The 21,008-nt window shown below is 45.8% G+C and overlaps 1 protein-coding gene across 1 annotated transcript in view; it reads right to left on the reverse strand.

Moving 5' to 3' along the window:
• Positions 1-795: 795 nt before the first annotated feature.
• The window catches only part of GRIN2B (glutamate ionotropic receptor NMDA type subunit 2B), a 407,054-nt gene continuing 386,841 nt past the window's right edge, over positions 796-21,008 (reverse strand). Inside the window, exons 11-14 of the mRNA XM_044227133.1 lie at positions 10,561-10,721; positions 8,535-8,722; positions 5,015-5,253; positions 796-2,693 (exon numbers count right to left, since the gene is read on the reverse strand). Coding sequence (XP_044083068.1) covers positions 837-2,693; positions 5,015-5,253; positions 8,535-8,722; positions 10,561-10,721 — 2,445 coding nt within the window. The 3' untranslated portion in view covers positions 796-836. The remainder of the gene's footprint in view (positions 2,694-5,014; positions 5,254-8,534; positions 8,723-10,560; positions 10,722-21,008) is intronic.

Consider the following 21,008-nt stretch of genomic DNA (forward strand, 5'->3'; position numbering starts at 1 on the left):
ACTGGAAGAAACAGCGTCATGAGTCAAGGTCACCTTGTCTACAGGTACAGGCCCCTGACTGCGTGGCTGTGTAGATGACAGGCACATACAAGTGTACAGGGACACTGGTGCACATGCAGTCTGTCCTCTCTTGCCTCCAATGCACCACAGAGCACGACTCTGATGTTCTCTCCATCATCCACCCATGACCTTTCTATCCCAGTTAACCACCAATGGGTCTCAAGGAATTGAAACGAACTTTTTTTTTTTTTTTTTGGCTTATATATAAACACACATGGCCTCCTGCCCTCTGCATGGCACGCAGGCCCCAAAGAGATGTCACCGAAGTGGCAAGAATTTAGCAAAAGCCTCTTTGCCTTCACAGGCAGTAGGCTAAATGGTCCCATCGGGACGCTTTTGCTTTCTCACCTACACCTAAAGATCCGTTTGGGAAGAGCTATCCTGTGCTCACGCGGCCTCCTTTTGCTCCTCCCGCTTCGCTCCGCGCGGGTGGCAAACAGTCCTTCCGTGCTGGGAGGAAGCCTGCGCGCAGCCCCTTCTTCTCTCCACTCTGCCTTCCCGGTGCTGTGCTGAGCGAGCCCACCGCACTCTTTCCCACGACCAGGAGCGACTGACAGGTGGGGAAGGAGGAGAGAGCCGGAAAGGGAGGAGAGACGGTGCTGGTCACCCGGGTTGCCCTCAGAAGGAATCAGAACTCCAGGATTCCGTAAATAAAGGAAAACAAGAAAGGAGCAAATGGGAACCAAGTTTACCCCCGTCACCCGCCGTGACATGCGCACCACACGCCCACAGCCCCACCCTCCCGTACCCACCTTCAACCCTCTCTCTTCCCTCACTCAGACATCAGACTCAATACTAGAAAGTTTCTCATAAACATGCCCATTGCTGGAGCCGTTGAAAGCCCTGGGGTTTTTGTTGTTAGGCACACAGGGGTTGGACTGGTTCCCTATACAGATGTCTTTCTGGAAACGGCCTGGCACAGCCCCGTGAAGGGCCGAGACCACCGGCTTGTTGGTGACAAGGGCGCGGAAGTCTGGCCTGGCTTTCGGCGCCCCCGCCCCCGTGGGCTGCCTGAAGAAGTAGGATTTGCTGCCGTGGAGCAAGCACTGGTCGTCCCCGAAAGTGGGGATGAAAGGGTTCTGCGTGACCCGGTCGGGGTAGAGCGACTTGCTGAGCATGTAGCCACCGCCGGGGTTGTTGTGGTGGTGGTGTCCGGCAGCGGGCACTGAGGACTTGTTGTTGGCAAAGGTGCTCTCGCCGGCTGGCATCTCAAACATGTGGGCGTAGGGACTGCCGTCCAGGAAGCGGCCCTTGTCTTTCAGGCTCACGCTGCGCGGGGCCAAGGCGGCTTCTTCCTTCTGCAGGTCCACGAACGTGTCGTACGAGTGCTGCCGGCGCAGCTTGTTCCGGGTCTTCTTCTGGGCCTTGGAGTTGGTCGGGCTCTGGGGGTACTTGGCGCTGGGGGCGTTGGACGGCACCGCCACGGGGGCGGCCGGCTGGTCCAGCTCCTGCAGGGAGTTGTCCTCGCTGATGTCGTACAGATTCCCGGCTTTCTTGCAAGCCTCGCACCGGATGCACGCCTGCCGGCCCGAGTTCTGCCCGCTCACGGTCGTGGGGTAGTTGTGCAGCTTGGAGGGGCAGCTGCGGCAGAAGTTGCCCCCGGAGCGGTCCTCCCAGTCCACGTTGGTCAGGTTCTTCTCCCAGGGAGCCGGGACCCCGCCGACCACGCCGTGTTTGTCGCCCGCCCCGTGCTTGAGGTGAGACCTGTTGGTGCAGGGCCCGCCTCCGCTGACCGAGTCACGCTTGAAGTCGTCGCTCTGCTCCTTGTAGATATCCGTCAGGTCCACGTGCTCCCAGTGCGGGGAGTTCTCCTTGGTGCGGAACTGGTCCAGGTAGAAGTCCCGGAGCCCTTCCTTGTCCCTGAAGTAGCGCTTGTGGTCAGGGGAGCGGGGGGGCCGGCGGCGGTAGGCCAGCTCGATCTCGTCGAACTCCCGGCGGGACTTGGCCGAGGCCGGCCGCTTCTTCAGGCTGTCCTTGTATTGCTGCTTACGCCTCTTGGCGGCGTTGCCCTCGATGTTTCCGTAGGTGACCGTGTGGGTGGAGATGTCGGACACGTCTGAGCGGATCAGGTCATCGTGGCCGCTGTAGCGGTCGCTCTTGAACGAGAATTTGCCGTACAGGTCGCTCAGCTGGCTGTGTTTGGAGGAGGGGAGGCCAATGTCCAGGGGCTTCTTGCTGATGGACCGCGGCTGCGTGGTGAAGGGCGGGTTGTCACAGTCGTAGAGCCCGTCGATGGAGCTGGCGCTGCCGATGCTGTGGGGCCGGTGGTGGTGGTGATAGTGGTCTTGGTACACGTTGCTGTCCTTCAGCTGCAGGTTACCGAAAGTTCTCTCCACCTCGCTGATGTAGTCGCTGAAGAGGTTCTCCTCGCACGGCGGGTTGTTGTAGGACTTGCAGTCGGAGTGCGTGAAGCTGCGGCGGTGCTCGGAGATGTCGTAGACGGATGACTCGCGTCGGATGAAGTCCAGGGCGCTCTGGGGGGAGCCGTTCACGCCGGACAGGTTGGCCATGTTCTTGGCCGTGCGGAGCAGGCGCAGGATGTTGGAGTGTGTGTTGTTCATGGTCGCGGTGGGGGAGTTCATCACGGACTGGCGCTCCTCGATCGCCACTCCATGGATGCAGCTGTAGATACCCTGGAGCGGGAAGAGGAGGACATGGGTCAGGTCTCCACGGACAATGCTCGTCCCCCCCGCCCCACTACCGTCTGTCTCGCTGGAGAAGAAAAGTCAGGGAGAGCAGGAAGTCTTAGTATACTCATAGGCTGACAGGGCTAGAAGCTCGCCCGAGTTGTCATCTGAGTTGGGCGAGTTTCCTATCATGAGCTGAGCTTCGTGGCCTGGCTCTCCAAGAGGGGACACGGCCACTCCAGGTGACTTGAGCAAATAGACTGGAATCACAAGACATGACATTCTACACTGCAACTCCACCATTGACTTGCATTGATTTTCCTTCCTAGGCCCAAGTTTCCGCCCCTTAAAAATGAGGTCGTGATAGCAACAGACGGCAAAAATTACCATCGGCTGCCTGGAAATCGACAGCCATGTGCCATGGGCATCAGGACTGTTCTGTCCTGGCCGGCCACCCCGGCTGCCTGTACAGCACAGGGGAGCTCAGAGCTCACAAGAGCCACTCTTTTCTAGCTCTGACACATTTTGAGTGCCTCTTAGGATTTTGGTCACCAAAGAATGGCTGAGGGGTTCTCTTCTTGAGCCAAGCATGAACCAAATTCACAGAGAGTCAGAGAGCCCTGGGGTCAAAGAAGGAATTTTCTCCTGCTGTGCCCTACACCGTGGGAGGGCAGAACTGGGACAGATATCAAGTACTGAGTAGGAATAAATAATTCCCTTGTTCTCCTTAGCTCCTGGTTTCCTTCTAATACTTTCTCACTCCCTTAATCTTATCATACATAATTAATATTGTGACAAATTAGTATTGATTGAGAACTCCCTGGTGCAGCTCTGTGTACGAGGCCTTGAGGAACACCGTCCAGGAGAGGTAATGGGTTGGGGTCAAGTCCCAAGTCAAGCTAGGCTGCTAATGTCTTGCTCTCTGCCTTGATAAGCGGACACACTTGGAACTTTTCTCTCTGGCAAGGAAATATGTGATGGGGAGGTCATTTGAATTGGGTCTTTGAAACAAAGGGGAGTGATCTGGAAGGGAAGTTGCCCTGGTAGATGGGAAGGAGAGCAGAGAAGATCAGAATGGAGAACTGCAGCTAAGTGGGAAAGAAGAGAGATTTAGGTGAGGTGAGCCTTGCCGTCCCAGAGGGCAGTAGCGAGACCCAAGACCTTCAAGGTAAAGTTACTCTCCTTGCTTTCGAACCCTTTTTGATTACAGCTAAGGGAAAGTGCTGAGAGTTTTTCCTCTACAAAGGCCTTAATTGTGCTGTAGGCCTATGAATGGGATTTCTATTACAGGCCACCAACTCCCACTGCTTCTGCCAGCACCCTATCCGGGACCTTAGAAAGGACTGCACCGTGGAGCAATGTGGCTCAGGGACCACACGTTCCTTCTTCCTGCTTACTTACTGAATGGCTTGAATCAGCTCACAGCCAGAGAGGAAACTGTTCTCTATCACTAAAATACTATAGGAAATGATGAAAAGATAGAACAACTTAATGAGAAATCCATTCTCTTACATAACTCCATTAGAGCCGAAGTTAGTTATATTTGAAATCTAGACCTCTATTCTAAAAGGATATCTGAGGTCACGTCTCATGAATGAATCCCATAACCTTACTGATGAAATTAAAAGAGGCCTGCTTCCCCCCACCGTCCCCCTGTGATCCTCTGTTCATATTTAAAACTGAATTCCGGATCCTCACTTTGGACTTGAAACTTAGAAAAGACCGAAGTAAAGAACACCTTAAGAGTTACACTCGTGTTCCAATTAAGGAAGTTTCTGGAATGTAAATTTCTCATAGATCAGTACTTACTTCTGAAGGTTCTGTAAAGCTCTTTAACCCCCCACAACTCACACATGGTTAAAACAGCATGAACAGTGGAACTACCAATAATATATCTTTGTATGTCAGAATAAGAGAGATATATTACATTTCACTATTTGAATAGAGATGTGATTTAAAAAAAAAAAAGATTAAATGATTAATACATCCCATACAGAATTAACTAGTGGTGATAGAAGGCATTTGGTAGAAGGCCAAATTTTTCATTTTGATTGATCTGTCAGTTCTTACTGGGAACCAAATGCCCAAACCCCACACACAAAGCTGCTCCTTGAAGGAAAAATAATATCACCTGTTTTTTTGTTTTGTTTTGTTTTTGAGCCACCTGAAATTTTATCACCCGACCCCTTGGGGAAACGTACATGATGTAGTTTCTGGCTTTAGCTGCACAAGGTTGGAGTCAGTGCCCTCCTGGGTCTCCCTGCTTCGCGCAGTGCCAGACTAAGCCGTCCTTCCCAAGCTCCCAGCACCTCCATCAAACCACTTACTCTGCTAATGGAGAAGACCATGCCAGGCTTGCCAGAACAGACACCCATAAAGCAGTGCCGGAACTGCCAATAGAATAGGTGTTCGCAGATGAAGGTGATGAGACTGAGAGCCATGGCTGCCCCCAACATGTAGAAGACGCCTGCCATGTTGTCAATGTCCAGCTGGCTGCTCATGACCTCATTCTTTTCGTTGTGGCAAATGCCAGTGAGCCAGAGAGCTTCCAGCTCCTCCATCTCCCCTGGACACATGGCAGAAAGGAAAACGAGAGAGAAGACAGAAGAGCAGAGAAAGGGGACAAGAAGGGGTATTAGGGAAGAAAGAGAAGAACATGACAGAGAAGGAGACATGGAGAAAGAAAATTAATAAAGTTCTCAGTAATTTTATTAATATCACTATATGTATTAACTCACCCATGTACTCAAAAAGTATTCAGTGACAGCTCAGTGTGGGTACTGCAGTGACACAAAGATATGAGGCATTACCCCTGCTCTCCATTATCTAACCAGTGGCCACTTGTATAGAAATAATTAATATGACTAGCAATATGCAGGTAACAGGGGTTCAAATTCAGGAGACTAATTTTGTGGATAGGGTGGCCAGTGGGTTTTCACGAGGAAGGTAGGACAGAACGAATGGGTGAATTTTAATTTAACTTGCATGAAAAGGCATTCCAGGTGGCAGAAATGGCACGATCAATGGGAAAACACACAAGGTTTGTTTGGGAAAGACATGCAGAACAGCTCAGCCAGAGTGAAAGGAGGCAAAGGAAGCTGAACAAAAAAGGTTGAGGCAAGATTGCTGAGGGCTTGAGTATCAGACTAAGTAAGCATTTGTATTTTATTTTTAAGATAGTAAGAAATAACATCAATTAAACACGAGATTCAGAACATTGTTCTTGAAAATATGCAAGCCAGATGGGGCTGGGGCAGGAGGGACAGAAAGAGATAAACAGGGAGACTGACTGTCTCCCCATGGACCCTCACACTTACTGATCTCTTGTTGCAGAGGGAAAGAGAAATGTTAAGACTGAAGGGGAGGAAGCTTGAATCAAACGAGACCACCGAATTCAGACCTGCCTCCTTGTAACACCTTTTAGAGAAGCTTTGATTAATTCGATTCATGCCAGGGACAATAACCTTTATCTACTTCACTGGATACAAGGAATTAGCAAGACAGAAACCTTAGACAAAAGGAAAATGAAGGAATTCACATGCCCTAGAATGCATCCGATTCTAGGCAAACAAAATTCTGAAAATCTCATGAACTAAACTGCCTGTTTTAATAATTCCAGTTTGGCTAAAAATTTGAACTTTGCGTAAACTGACTGGAGCTTTGTTAACTTCTCCCAGTCCTCTCTACTGCCGCCCTTCCTTACTGACAGAGGCTCTGTTAATTGCCTTTGAGTGAGAGCTACATGAGAACTCCAGAAGCCCTCGTACCAACATAGCCTGTTAGCACTCCAGCTAGCACCTCCTTATCTTTTCAGTGTTAACCAAATCACTTTTCATTCATTGCTTTGATCAAACTATGATTTTCCTAACTAGTGGAACAACCAACTTCACCTGGATCTTAAAATCCAGCTGTGTTCTTCTGCCTCTCATCTCATCCCTAACAGCGAAGGTTCTACAGATATAATTTAGAGAACCGCCCGGCTGATGGCCTGTGCGGCGAAGTGGAGTCAGGCTGTTCCTGCATAACTGGATTTGCTCCTGGGAGGCTAACAGAAAGAGTATGTACTCTAGGCAACAAAGTGAAGAGGGTCGCAGAAGACACAAGTATAATGAAAGTACCACCTTACACCAGTCAGAATGGCCAAAATTAATAAGACAAGAAACAATGTGTGTTGGAGAGGGAGAGGATGTGGAGAAAGGGGAACCCTCTTACACTGTTGGTGGGAATGCAAGTTGGTGCAGCCACTTTGGAAAACAGTGTGGCGATTCCTTAAGAAATTAAAAATAGAGCTACCCTATGACCCTGCAATTGCACTATTGGGTATTTGCCCCAAAGATACAGATGTAGTGAAAAGAAGGGCCATCTGTATCCCAATGTTCATAGCAGCAATGGCCACAGTCGCCAAACTGTGGAAAGAACCAAGATGCCCTTCAACGGACAAATAGATAAGGAAGATGTGATCCATATACACTATGGAGTATTATGCCTCCATCAGAAAGGATGAATACCCAACTTTTGTAGCAACATGGATGGGACTGGAAGAGATTATGCTGAGTGAAATAAGTCAAGCAGAGAGAGTCATTTATCATATGGCTTCACTTATTTGTGGAGCAAAACAAATAACATGGAGGACATGGGGAGATGGAGAGGAGAAGGGAGGTGGGGGAAATTGGAAGGGGAGATGAGCCATGAGACACTGTGGACTCTGAAAAACAATCTGAGGGTTCTGAAGGGGCGGGGGGTGGGAAGTTGGGCCAGCCTGGTCATGGGTATTGTGGAGGGCACATATTGCATGGAGCACTGGGTGTGGTGCATAAACAATGTACTTTTCTAGTACACTGAAAAGTAATTAAAAAAAAATAAAAGTAAAAAAAAAAAAGGAAAGTGGAGATGAGATTTTTTTTTCCAAAGCAAGCTGGCTGCTTGGTCTCTTCCCAGGATGACACTGGGGAGTACCTTATGAGTGTCGGCCTCAGAGGACCCTGTCCCCAATTCCTGCCTCTTCTAGCTGAAAGAGCAAGATGGGAGAGAGGGATGGATGGATAGATGGATAGAAGGCCACAAGTATATTTCTGTACCATTTCTCTGGACCCAGAAAAAGCAGAGACCTTTTTGAAGGCCTATCCACTGCTCTGGCCACATGTAGCTATACTAGCTTCTCTTACTTTATCCCTCAAGTTTAATCATACCCTGTGATCCTGACACATACCTCCCTGACCAACTACTCTAATCCTTTCTCCTAAATTTCACCCAGTTGTAGGTTGAATTGTGTCCCTGTCCAACACCTCCCCTCCTCATGCCACAGTCCTCTGTTGGAAGTCCTCATCACCAATCCCTTGAAATGTGACTTTATTTGGAAATGAGGTAATTACAGACAGAATTAGTTAAGAGGAGGTCATCCTGGAGTAGGGTGGGCCCCTAATCCAACATAACTGGCATCCTTAAAAATGGCATCAATCAGGCACACACAGGTAGAGACAGGCAGCAGGCACGTAGGGAAAATGCTATGCAGACATGAAGACAGAGATGGGTGATGTGTCTGCGAGTGCAGGTATGCTCACAGTTGCCAACAAACCACCCCGAGCTGGGGCAGAGGCATGGAACAGATTCTCCCTTGAGGACCTCAGAAGGAACCAACGCTGACGCTTAGACTTCTGCCTCTGGAGCGGTGAGCCAAATTTCTATCACTGAAGTCACTCAGCTGTGGTACTTTGTTAGGCAGTCTTAGCATACTCATACCTATCCCCCAAGTTACTTTTCTGGAAAGGCTGGGGTTACAGGTGTGGAGAAGAAAGAAGGGTCGGTGTTCTGGACTGGCTATCAGAAGAGCCGCCATCTTTGACTCACCATCTCCGAACAGCTGCAGAATAGCAAGGTCCACCTGGCGCTTCCAGCCAGAATCTTTTTGGATGGCAATGCCGTAACCAGTGGAAGCAAAGACCTTTCCACTGCCAATGGTCACCAGTTTGCAGCCTTCATCTCTGCCGGCCATGTAGTTCAGCACTGCTGCATCGTAGATGAAGGCATCCAGTTTCCTGTGCAAAACAGAAGCAAACAAACCACCCGGTGGAGGAATTTTAGTACAAAACTACCTATGGGGCCATTAATATGAAGCAGTAGGGTTCCAGCAAGCGATGGGGAGAACCCATTCAAAGTGAGGCTCGAGCTGGAACTCAGCCAGAATCTAAAGCCTAAATCCCAGGCTGTTCTTTATGTGATTTCAGGTTGAAAGGAGGAGTTCTTTCCCTCCCACTGGGAACGATGAGAATGTAAGTTGGGCCTGAAGCCAACTCATAAGCTGTGTCTGAAAGGAGAAGGAGTAAAAAGGAATCAATAAAAATAATAACCGAAATAATGAAAAGTAACCATCACGATGATAACAACAAATAGCATGGGTTAGATTTATATAACATTTTTCATTTCTCAGTTCATTACAGTCCAGAGTGGGGATAAGTGTAGGTGTATGTGTTTCAATAGCTGTGCAATGCTATTTTTGTGGTCAGAAAGGTTTCAATATTCTGTTTTGCAGCACAAGGAAAGAAAGGAGCATTCTGGGTGGTAGCAGCACAGGCTTATTAAGAGCAAATGTGTGCAACTACAGGAGAACCCAACGTATAGACGCATCCAGACCTCTCAAGTTCCGAAACATCTAGGAATCTCATTTTATATAGTGTACTTTCCAAGGAAGGAATATGCAGGGAAGGGAGTACAACTAGGGGTAATGGCAAGAAGGCCTGGACCAATATTTCAAACCAACATTTAAACACATCAAAAGTAGAGAAAGAAATTCAGATACAGCCATATAGGTAGGTAATATAGAGAGGTCTGCAAGAAAGAAAAGCATGCGTCCTCCCTTTCACATTTACAAGGTAAGTTAGCTTTATCCCTCCTTGAGGAAAAATAAGCCCTTTATGGTATGATAAGATATGAAACATTTTCCAAAAAGCCCATAAGTACCCGATAGAAAAGTGGCACACCAAAAAACCCCCCAAACTCCAATATGCTTGTCAACTGTGGCTATACCAGGGGCCAGATGACCTACCACGGTGGTCCCATGCCCAAGCTCAAATCCCGTCACCCGATACCTCCTGTGATTTTATGGTGATAAGACAGAGTCTAACAGTATTTAAGTAAACAGGCATCTGGGTGGCTTTTCCAGAACTGGAGCCACTGGGAGGTCTAAGTGTGGCTAGTCATCATACAACACAGGAAAGCAGTTATAAGACCCCTTTACCCCTAAGTCCCAATATCTATGATGCTCAATTATCTGTCTTATTCCACAGCTGTGGCTTCGAGAGACCAAATGGATAAAGGGACCAGTGTGGCTGGGATTATGCAAGCCCACATATCTGCAGTTTGTGAGCTCCTTTTAATAAATACTTTCTAGAGTATAAAGCTGGATCAAAGAACACCAACAAAAACTGTAACTGGAGATCAGTCAACACATTCTCACTGCTTGTTGTCTAAAAACCTTCACCCTTTTCTTCTTTCACTTCTCCCTTATCCACAAGACCCCAGATTCATTCATTTTCACCTTCTGGTCAACAGCTGTGCATTTCATGTGTAATACCTGAACCTTAGCCTTGACTCATCCCTTCTACTTTTATGGCCATTTCATTCCTGTTTCATGGTTACATTAATGGAAGTAGAATATAATTTGTAAAACAAAAATACATAGAGGTATCTGATAGCATAGGAATCTTTGTGTACTGGCCTGAATTATATTGTCAAATTCAACTTGGAAATCCACGGAAAACAAATGCAGTCTTCTTTGGTTTAACTTTGGCACCCAAGCACAATATACCTGATTCAGTGTACATTTAATAAATGTGAGAAAGACATCAAAGACTCTGAGCTTGGAAGCAGTTCTTACCCTGTTTTCAGGGAGAGCAATGCATCATCTACACCCCTCTGGTTGAACTTTCCCATGTAGGCATGCATTTCTGCGTAGTTATTGCGAATATTCCTCTCTGTGCTGCCATTGGGCACAGTCCCAAAGCGAAAAGGGGGTGAGAAGTCATTAGGTCTCTGGAACTGGAGAGAGAGAAAGAGAGTGAAAGGGAGAGGGAGAGAGAGAGAGAGAAAGGAAGAAAATGCTTCAGAAAATGTGAAGAGATATTAAGTTAGCATTTGTGGATTTATAGGGAAGGCACCCGGCTACAGTTCACCAAATACATCGTCCCTCACTCAGGAACAGTGGATGCTAACTGAAAGAGGACTTCAACTTGACTTAATACATATCGTTGAGGGCTTTCTAGCAGCCCAACCCTGGATTTAATATATAACCTTTGTGTGTTCCATTTACGCATACTGCTCAATACCAGTGATGATGGGAGTATGGAGCTTAACTGCAGTGGGCTAGTCACCTTTATACCTGAAAACTGTGTAAAACATGTTTCCAGCCCTCTTAACTTAAGGGCCTGAATACACTGTCATTGCACCATTGGAAGCTATAGGACTTCAGTGGGATGAGCTACAATGTACTCCCGAAAATAATTTGTTGGGTATCAAATATATTTTGCTAAGAAATTTTCTCTTGACCTCCCTTGATGCATTAAAAGCCCATTATGTATTCTACAAAAGTTATAGAATAAATTGCAAAATAAAATACAATTTTAATTATGTTCCTTCCCTTGCTTAAGAACTGGGAGTGGATCTCCAGTGCCCAGCATAACAAAGTGAAATCTCTTAGATTTTTCACCCCTATGACATCAAGCTTTATTTCTGGTATTGTCCTGCAATGAGTAAGTCTGTACATTGCTTCCTGAACAAATAATTTATTCATTTGTATCTTCATGGCCTCAAATAGTCTGTCCCCTCAGCATGAACTCGCTTTTCTCTTGAGGCCAATTCATGTCCTTCATCTCAAAAAGTAACTCAAAGCAGTTTCTTCAGGACACCTTCTGAGTTCTTTCTTCCATCAAGTCTACCCAAAAGGACTACTTATGTTCTTAGTTTCTATCACACTACAAATGCAATTACGCACTAAATGAGCTGGCTAGATTCTGAGAGCTAGTCTCTGATACAGTCATTAAGAGGTTGAGCTTAGATTGAGAAAGATGTAAGTTGAAGATCAGCTCCATCACTTACTACTGTGCGACCCTGGGCAAATAACATGAACTCTCTGTGCATCATTTCCTCATTTGCAAGAGGAAGACAATAATGTCTATTTTTCAAGGCTGTTATGTGGATTAAAGGATATAATGTCTAAGAAGTGCCTGCCATAGACCTTGCATGCAGTGAGTCCACAATACAGATTCTTCCTATTATTTTTAACTCATGTCTGTATTGTGCATTCCCCAGTAAGCTTCCCTCTCCAACCTTCCCATTCTGTTAGTATACCTGTGATCAGACAGATCAGAGTAATGCTGCCGTACCTTGGCATACGAAAGACAATGGAGACATGTAAAGTCCTCTTGGTTTCAATACTATACCATTGACTTTGGAGATGTATTTTAAACTCTAACCTGCAAACTTAAGAGGACTCTGGTCCTCTGGACTTGTGTGAGATTAAAGACATTCTCCTTTCACTTTTCCTTGACCTGGAAATCTCAGGACTTTTCAGAATATGGGGATTTCATAAACCACAAAATATCACAGCACCAGGAGCCACAAATGCCATCCTCAGGGCTCAGAGCTGGCCATAGTCAAAAGCAGAGTCATGCAGTAGTATTAGGCGATCTGTGATGCATCAAAAGACCACTACTTTCCTGACTCAAAGGCTCCCAGTCTGATTTACCACGGTGCTTTTTGCCATTAAGAGTTTTTGCTTAATTGGTCTTGAAAGGGCTGTGATTTTTAAGTGAATTAAAGAGTCACTAAGAATTTTAGATTTGGATAAGTCATTCAAGGTTAACTAGTCCAAGCCCCTCATTTCACAGACAAAGACTGAGGCAAAGAGGACTAGTAATTTGCTCAATGTCATGCAGTGGTAGTAATGGCTAACATTCTCTGGGATCAATTGGCTTAATTAATAGTATTCCTCACTATGCACAGCAGATAGCAAGTTTAAGTAAACAGGAATATGCTTTATTGGAAGGGACAGAATGCTATGCCTATCATTGTCAATTATAACACCTCACTTGTTTGAAAAAAGGCACCCAGATCAAAAGCAGAGTACATACTCTGGTGGGCAGCAGTACAAATAAATGGACTCCCTTTAATCAGTGATTCCCCACTTTGCTAGAACAGTGACAACCGATGCTCACAATGATCAAGATACTCTAGGGCCCAGAGTATTTTCTGAAACATCAGTGAAAATTGAAATCATGTCCAGTTCTATTCCAGTATAAATTATTATATTTCTACTTTTTTTTTTTAAATTGGCAATCCACATAAGGTATACACAACAATTTTGATTAACCAAATGGGATCGGATGCCGTGAGTGCCTCACTTACTGATGAAACCAGATTATGGAAAGTTTCCGGACTCCTATTTCATAACTTTAAATTTTAAGTTATCTTCAGATTTCCAGATGCTGTTTTATAACTATGTCCTTGAATAAATAAAAACTAAAGAAATGATCAAGGATCTAAAATAGCCAACAAGATAATTTCATAAAAAAGGGCAAAAAGTTGAAGGTCTTATAAGATCTGACTTTTAGACTTGTCATAAAATGATAGTGATTGTGAAGGTATGACATTAGCATAGAGAGAATAAGGAGATTCATCAGAAGACAGTAGAGTGCCCATCCGTACACCAACAAATATGGTGTAAAGGCAGATAAAGTGGAGATGGGAGTGTCTTCAACAAATGGTGCTGGAACAATTAGATATCCATATGCAAAAACAAAAACAAAAACAAAAAACTTCATTTCACACCTGACGAGATACAGAGAAATTAACACAAAGTGAATCGGACACCTAAATATGAACTATAATATTTCTAGAAGAAAATACCGGAAAAAGTCTTTGTAACCCCGAGTTACACAAAGATTTCTACATATGACACCAAAAACACTAGCCACCAAAAGAAAGAAAAAAAAATTAGACTTCATCAAAATTAAGAACTCTTTGAAAGACAGTTAAGATCATGAAGAGACAAGCCACCAGTGGAGAGAAAATATTTGAAAATCGATTAAAGCTATTAAAAATCTAAAGGAAGTAAATGAAAACAGAGCAGGGCTCTGATTGAAAACATCTTCCAGAAGTTAAGAATCAGAGGAACCAGCCACATTGAAAGAATGGGAAAGTATAGTCTTGGGAAGGACTGGTCTTGGAGGCAGATAATTTGTGTTTGGCTTCTAGCTCTTTCTCTGACCAGCTGTGAACATAGGCAAGTTACTCATATTTACAGAGCCCCATTTTTCTGGAAGCATTATTTTTGATCAGTAATAAGATAATAGATAGGAAACCACTTAACCCAATATCTGGCACATGGCGGATTCTAAAATTATTAACTGCTTCTGTGAGGGCGAAACTTTAATATCTAAAATTATCTTATGTTAGCCAGTGTTTCCTGAAACTCTTGTTCTCTAATTTGTTCCTTAAACTAGGCCAGCTCTGGTGACCAGGAATGTGAGTTTGCTGCCCTAGAATTAACCAATGCAGAAGCAGGAGTGAGCTTGGCTTTTTCTTTGAAACTTCTTGTCCCAGCTTGTGAGGTTTAAATAAAACTCAGGTTTTTTGTTTTGTTTTGTTTTGTTTTTTAATAATTTTTTAAAACTGTCATGGGAACTTGAACTTGACTAAAATTCATGACCACTGAGAACTGCATGTTCAGTGAGGCCTGTAGGGGAAGAAGGAGACAATGATCTTCCAAATACCTCGATGCTTCCACTAAATGTCCCATAATAAACCGTACCCCAAGCTGTGAGGCATTACAGAGCACTTGTTTAACCTGAATGGTAATCAGTGCTCTCTGGGGCTTGGGGAGGGAGTAGTATTTTGGCCTGTCAAGAACCAAGCATCTTAAAATCTACAGAACAGGGAGGACCCCAAGAAACAATTAGAAAAAAATTTAAAAACCCAAATACACTTAGGAGAGTGGTATTGGACTAAAACATTCTGCCTGATTTTACGGTAGTGACCTTTAACACAGTATTCCTCATGAAACATAATGAGTAATATAACATGTAATGGCCGGCCTTGAACATAGAAACTTTTTCCAGAGATCTGCCGATTAGAATTATAACAACAAATTTAGACAGAGAAATAAAAATGCAGAAAGGAAACTTAAGGATCAGCCGCACTTCACAGGTGAGGAAACTGAAGCCCGGAAGAGACCAAGTAAGTTGTCCAAGGCCATATGGGGAAGCAGGAAGACAAACTGAGGCTTGACCTCTGGGAGCCGAGCCTTCCCACTGCCGACTCCGACGCTGGCTGACGAGCCCTACGCCTGTGTGCTGGGATGGAAGATGCTCGCTCGAAGTGGGGCCCCAGGGGAGGATATCCTTCCCTTTCTGGCACATCAAGTGCTGACTCACACTCACCCCGTGGAATCAACACATGGCTTCCAGCAATTACTGTGGGCCTGCACTTGCACAAGGGCAAAACCAGGCTGAATGTACTGAGAACTGTCATCCTACTTGATCCTCCTGGACAGAGGCAGGGAAACAGAGTTCAGCCCCCTTAGCTGTTCAGACCATCGTCTCAGCCCCCATCTTAGTAACCTCCAAGTGAATTAGTCTTGGCAGCCGTGCCAAGACAAAGGTGCTAGAAGGCCAGGAGCAAAGGCCCCTGCCTCTCCCAAAGACAAAGGGACTGGAGGGTCCTGGGGCTGCCATGACTGCCACCTTCCCAACAGAGACCTTCTCATAGAGCCTTCCGCAGAGAGAAGGGGAAAGGTATGCGGGGATCTGCTCCATTTCGTTTTACTTATTAAAGAAATATACAAACTTATTTTCATGTGTATAAGGCATTATTAATTCACTCATAGTCTTACCTGTATCCAACACCTATGTATTTGCTGGTAATAACTCACATTATCTCCTTTAACTGTAATAATTAAAATGCATCAATTCATTTGGTAAATATTTGCCAAGCATCTGTTAGTGGAGAGGACTGTATTAAGAACTATGGATACACAGATGAAAAAAGAAAATCCAGCTCTGTTTTTGAAAGATTTAACTATTAGAGAGTCAGAGATGTAAACATTCATTCATTTTTTTTTCATTCATTCCTTTATTCACCCCTTTATTCTTTCATTCATGCAGATATTCAGCAAGGATTTGCCGGCATCTGCCACGTGCACCTGCTCTTTGGGGTGCTGGGGACACAGTATGAAGAAGAAGAAGATGCTGCTTTTATAGAGTGCACATCGTAAAGGAGGGAGGCAAATGATAGCGCCCCCTCTTTAAATGTAGTGGACTCCTAGACAACCACCAATTCCTTGTTCCTCCTCCCACCGAGGGATGGGGTCTATGTTCCCTGCCCTTCATTCTGGCCTGGCCTCGGCAAGTTGCTTGGCCAGCAGAACGTGCAGAAGTAACATTCTGGGACTTCTGAGGCTAGGTCATAAGAAGCTTTTCAATTTCCACCTGGGCCTCCTGGAACCTCGCTTCCGGGGAAGCAGTCCACTGTGCAGAAAGTCCAAGAGCACTGAGGCCACTGTACTGGAGCCATCACAGTCCCATGCAAGATCCCAGCCTAGCCCCAGCTTCCAGTGACTCCAGTCAGGGTACCAGGTAGGAGACGAAGCCATCATGGACCCTGCAGCCCAGCCCAGCTGTCCAATGACTACCACAGTCACCTCACTTGATGCCACATGAGGTGGAAGAATCAGCCGGTCGAGCCCTGCCCAAATATATGACCCCGACTCTCCCTCACCCCCGACCAAATGGTCAAATGCCATGGAATGGTTCTTGCTTCAAGCCCCTGGGTGCTGGGGTAGCTCGCTGTGTAGCAACAGATAACTGGAACACAAACGATGTCATGGAGTGCAAACGAAGGGCTAGGAAGGAGCTGAAACAGCTGTCAGATAGGAAAGAGTGACAGGCAGAAGAACAAGTTCTGACCGGCTGTCCTGCCCTGGCCCTTCAGAGCAGGTGGCATCTGAGTAAAGACCCACGTGATGTGAAGGAAGCAGGCGTCCAAGGACTGAGGGGGAGTGTGGAGCGGCGCCAGCGAACAGCAGACACAAAGGCCTGACCAGGGATGAGCTCGGTGTGGGGAGGGGGGCAGTGAAGCATGTGAGACATGCTGGGGCACAGGCATGCCTACCCAGCAGTCCGGAAGCTGCAGCATGGGGGTCAAGGCTGGAAGAGAGAGCCTTCCCCTTCAACGAGAGGGGCAAAGGAGTTTTAGATAGTGACAGGTGTGCCAAGACATAGGGCGGTGAAAGGGTCTGGGCATGACTGGAGATCACGCGTGCCTTGTCACTGTCAGAGCCCAACACGGCTGAGGACAGTGACAGAACCTGGAATCACAAAGGGAATTGAATTTTGAATTCGGTGCAAAGTAGTTTTGAGTTCATGCTCTAGGGGATAAGAAAGAGCAGAGCCTCTGGAGCCAAACTGTCTGCATTCAAATCCTGGCTCTGCTGCTGGAGTGCTGTGTGACCTGGAGAATCTTGCTTAACTTCTCTGTGCCCCAGTTTCCACATTTGTACGGTGGGGCTAATAACAGAGCCTACCTCATCAGGTTTCTCAATAGTCAAGCAGTTAATCTGGGCACAATGTTGCATGGTGCCTGGCACGTGATCAAGACACCATACTGTTACTGCTATCATTATTGTTGGCTTCCATTGTTGTCAGAAGCAACTGAAGGACTCCGGCAGTGTGTTAAGAGTGGGTTTTTGTGTTAGAAAGAGCCCAGAGGTCTAAGCATGAAGGAAAAGTTGGGAGGATAGAGATTGAGAGGGGCAGAGCAGAACTTGAGCCCCCCAGATGGTCTACACACCCGGGGAAGCAAGGAGGAACAGAAGCATCTCTAGACAATGACCCTCCCACCCAAGAATATGAAAAATGGCAGGTGCACGACGAGATAAAACACAAGACCGCACAGGCATGGACCGGCACCACCAGAATTCTGAAAGAGAAAGGCTGCAACCAGCCTGGAGGGTTTCATGAGGAGGCTGGATTTAAGCCAGCAGGGAGGATGGGCTGGATTTGGAAGGGTGGAGACGGGAAGTTAACTTTGGTTTACATTGCAAAAATCCCTCTGCTTTCAGACCCCTCCCCCAACACTGCTTAGATTCCGTGGTGAGTGAGGAAACCTTTTAGAGTCGTCTTTGAGGATGTGATGCCAGGAGAAAGAGCAGGTTCTGCAAACAAAACAAAAACCCTCCTAAATGTTGACCGTGTACAGGCTGTCGTGCTGAGCACCAGACAAAGCCCAGCGAGGTTAATTAGAATTAGATGTTATGAATGATGGCAGCTCTACTAAAGTGGAGAAGGTGGCAAGAAAATGCCTTCTGGGGTAGTTGGCTGCCCTGAAAAATGGTCCTTGTCATTCAGTGGGAGTCTGGTCAGCATGCGCAGATTAGGGCAAACCAGGAGCTTGACCTTGCGGGGAACAGACACCGTATGTCCTGTTTGCAGGGTCCATCCACATGGGACATGGAATCTGGGGGCTTTTGTCTTCAAAGCCTGACAATCCTGCACATAAATATTCATCCCATTCTGCCTGCTTTTCCATTTGAATCACAAAAAGGATCAATGTCCAAATGCCACTCAGCCCTCCAAGGCACCCGTGGGAAAAGGTGGGAAGACTTCAGATACCAGGGTGGCGTTTGGCCCATATTACTAATTACGAGGCTGCAGCAGAACATCAGAATCCTGAAGGGACCACTTTTTTTTTTTACCTACCCAGCACCCCCCATTATCATTCTCATTACCATGCCTACCCTGTTTCACCACTTCTCTTAGTACTGACTTTTACTGTTTTTGTGAAATTTGTTATTCTATTCATTCATTCATTTTAAAATTGTGGTAAAAGTATTAATAACATTAAATTTAGTCTGAAATTTGGTCTCATTTTATTTTGTTAAAGATTTTATCTCTTTTAGAGAGGGACAGAGAGTGTGAGCAGAGGGAGGGGCAGAGGGAGAGGGAGGGAATCTCAGGCAGATGCTGCTGCTCGTGGAGCCCGACACTGGGCTCCATCTTACCATTCACGAGGTCATGACTTGAGCCAAAATCCTAGCCAAAATGACCTAATGACTGAGCCCCCCCAGGCGCCCCTTTTCATTGTATCTGTAAGTGCCCAGGATGGTGGCATGAAACACATTCATACTTTTGTGCAACTGTTACCCCAACCCACCTCCAGGGTGTTTGTCTCCCCCAACTGGAGCCACATACCTGTGAAACACTACACCCTCGTTAGTCCTACGAATTGTAACCACATACAGAATCTTGCAACCACAAGCACAATCAGGACACAAAACAATTCCATCACCACCACCACGCCCCCCCCCACCCCGGCCAAAATTCCCTCCTGCTGCTCCTTTATGCTCTCCTCCCCCCTGCTTTAACCTCTGGTGACCACCGATCTGTTGTCTATTTCCATAAATGGCATTTTTTCCAGGATGTCATCTAAATGGAATCATACAGGACATAACCTTCTGAGATGGGTTTTTGTCCTTCTAATAATGCCTTTGAGATGCAACCATGCGGTTGCGTGTATCTGTAGGTCATTCCTTTTTATGCTGAGTGGAACTGCATTGGATGGATGTGTCAGCTTGTTTATCCACTTACCCATGTAAGGACATTTAGGTTACTCTCCGTTTGGGGTAATTACAAAAAGAGCAGCTGTAACATTCATGTGCAGGTTTCTGGGTGAACATAAATTTTCATTTCTCTAAGGTAAACACCCAGGAGTGCTGGGTCACATGTGCATCCCCTGCTCAAAGGGCAACACTTTTTGTGTCTTTTCTCTCTTGTGTTATTTTTTTTTAAAGTAAAAAAAATTATTTCATTTATTTTTTTAGAGAGGGAGAGGAGTGGGAAAGGCAGAGGAAGAGGGAGAATCTTAATCTCCAAAGACTGAAGTTCAAATCTGAGCTCCATCACTTATTAACTGAGTTAATAAACAACTTAATAAACAAGCCATTAATTTTGAAACTGAATTTCAACTATATTCTAAGCGGCGAAATAAGGCATAACATCCCATTACAAAGCCTCTATTTCAAAACTCGGGGGTCAGGACCCTCCCTGTGGAACAAGCTTGCTGCGGATACAGTGATGGATTAGAACATTCTAGATTCCACACTTTCATGAAAGTTATAATCTGGGATGGAGGTGGGAGGAAAAAACAATTATTCTACATTTCATCATAAATTATTCATTGGAGAGAACAGTGTTCAAATTCATTCAGACTAAGTGACTGAATTGCAATTAATGATAACATTATAGAACATAGTTAGAAGACACAGGAATATAATAGAAGGGCTGAAAGTAATTCACTTCTCTTCCTGGGCCCCTAGAGAACCCGATACCATTCTGCGACTGCCAGAAAAGGAGTTAGCATATACTGAGCCCTGAAGACCAGAGTCATTTCTGTTCTTTTTCCTCTTATCACTAATATTAGCTCTGTTAATATTAGAACTGCTTGTCCATAGCAGCAAACACACAGAAGTTTGCAGATGAAGAAATTCACAGTTGGATGGGAGAAGCCTGGTAAATATGTCTTCCTAACTCTGGATGCTGTGCTGCTGGGGAAGGAGGCCCTCACCTCTCTGGGCTCAGTGTGGTGCTGAGGTGGGAGGAAGGGCGGGGGAAGGGAGGGAACAGAATGCTTCTGCAGTCATTGCCTTCCTGCGGTGTCCCCAGAATTGCATCTAGAACGTAAAACACACCAGCTCTTCAGATTCCTGGAATCTGGTTATTAGTTTGTACCTCTTTGGCATTTTACAAAATTTAGATATATGAACCTTAATAAGTTATTTCCTAAAATACATCATAAAATCAGATGACAGCGTTAGAGTTTGTGTGAGCTATCTGAGGTCTGGCCCGGAGCTAGGAGTTCTGAGCAGATGAGTTTACTTCAATATTAGCTTTGCCACGTCATGCCTGTACTCTGAAGTCTTATGTGTTTGGCAAAGTCTAGTGTCTGACCATAAAACATCATCAACACACATTTAATGGCTATAACCCATGCATAAGTCACTGGGCTCTGAAATGAATATCCGAAATGAAATGAGGCCACAGATACATTCCCTTCGTTTCTGTACATTTGGAAATTAAAATGGTAGTGTAATGAGAGAAGCAGCTAACCCTTCCACGACAACGTATGCACAACTGACATACAGTCATTCACTCATCTCTCCATCGACCCTACAAGGTATATTGTTATCCCCATTTAACAGACAAGGAAACTGATGCCCAGAGAGGTAAGTAATTTGAATAAGGCTACACAGCTAGAAACGAGCGGAGCAAGGATTCA

This window comes from Neovison vison, chromosome 12 (assembly GCF_020171115.1).
Source record: "Neovison vison isolate M4711 chromosome 12, ASM_NN_V1, whole genome shotgun sequence".
NCBI lineage: Eukaryota > Metazoa > Chordata > Mammalia > Carnivora > Mustelidae > Neogale > Neogale vison.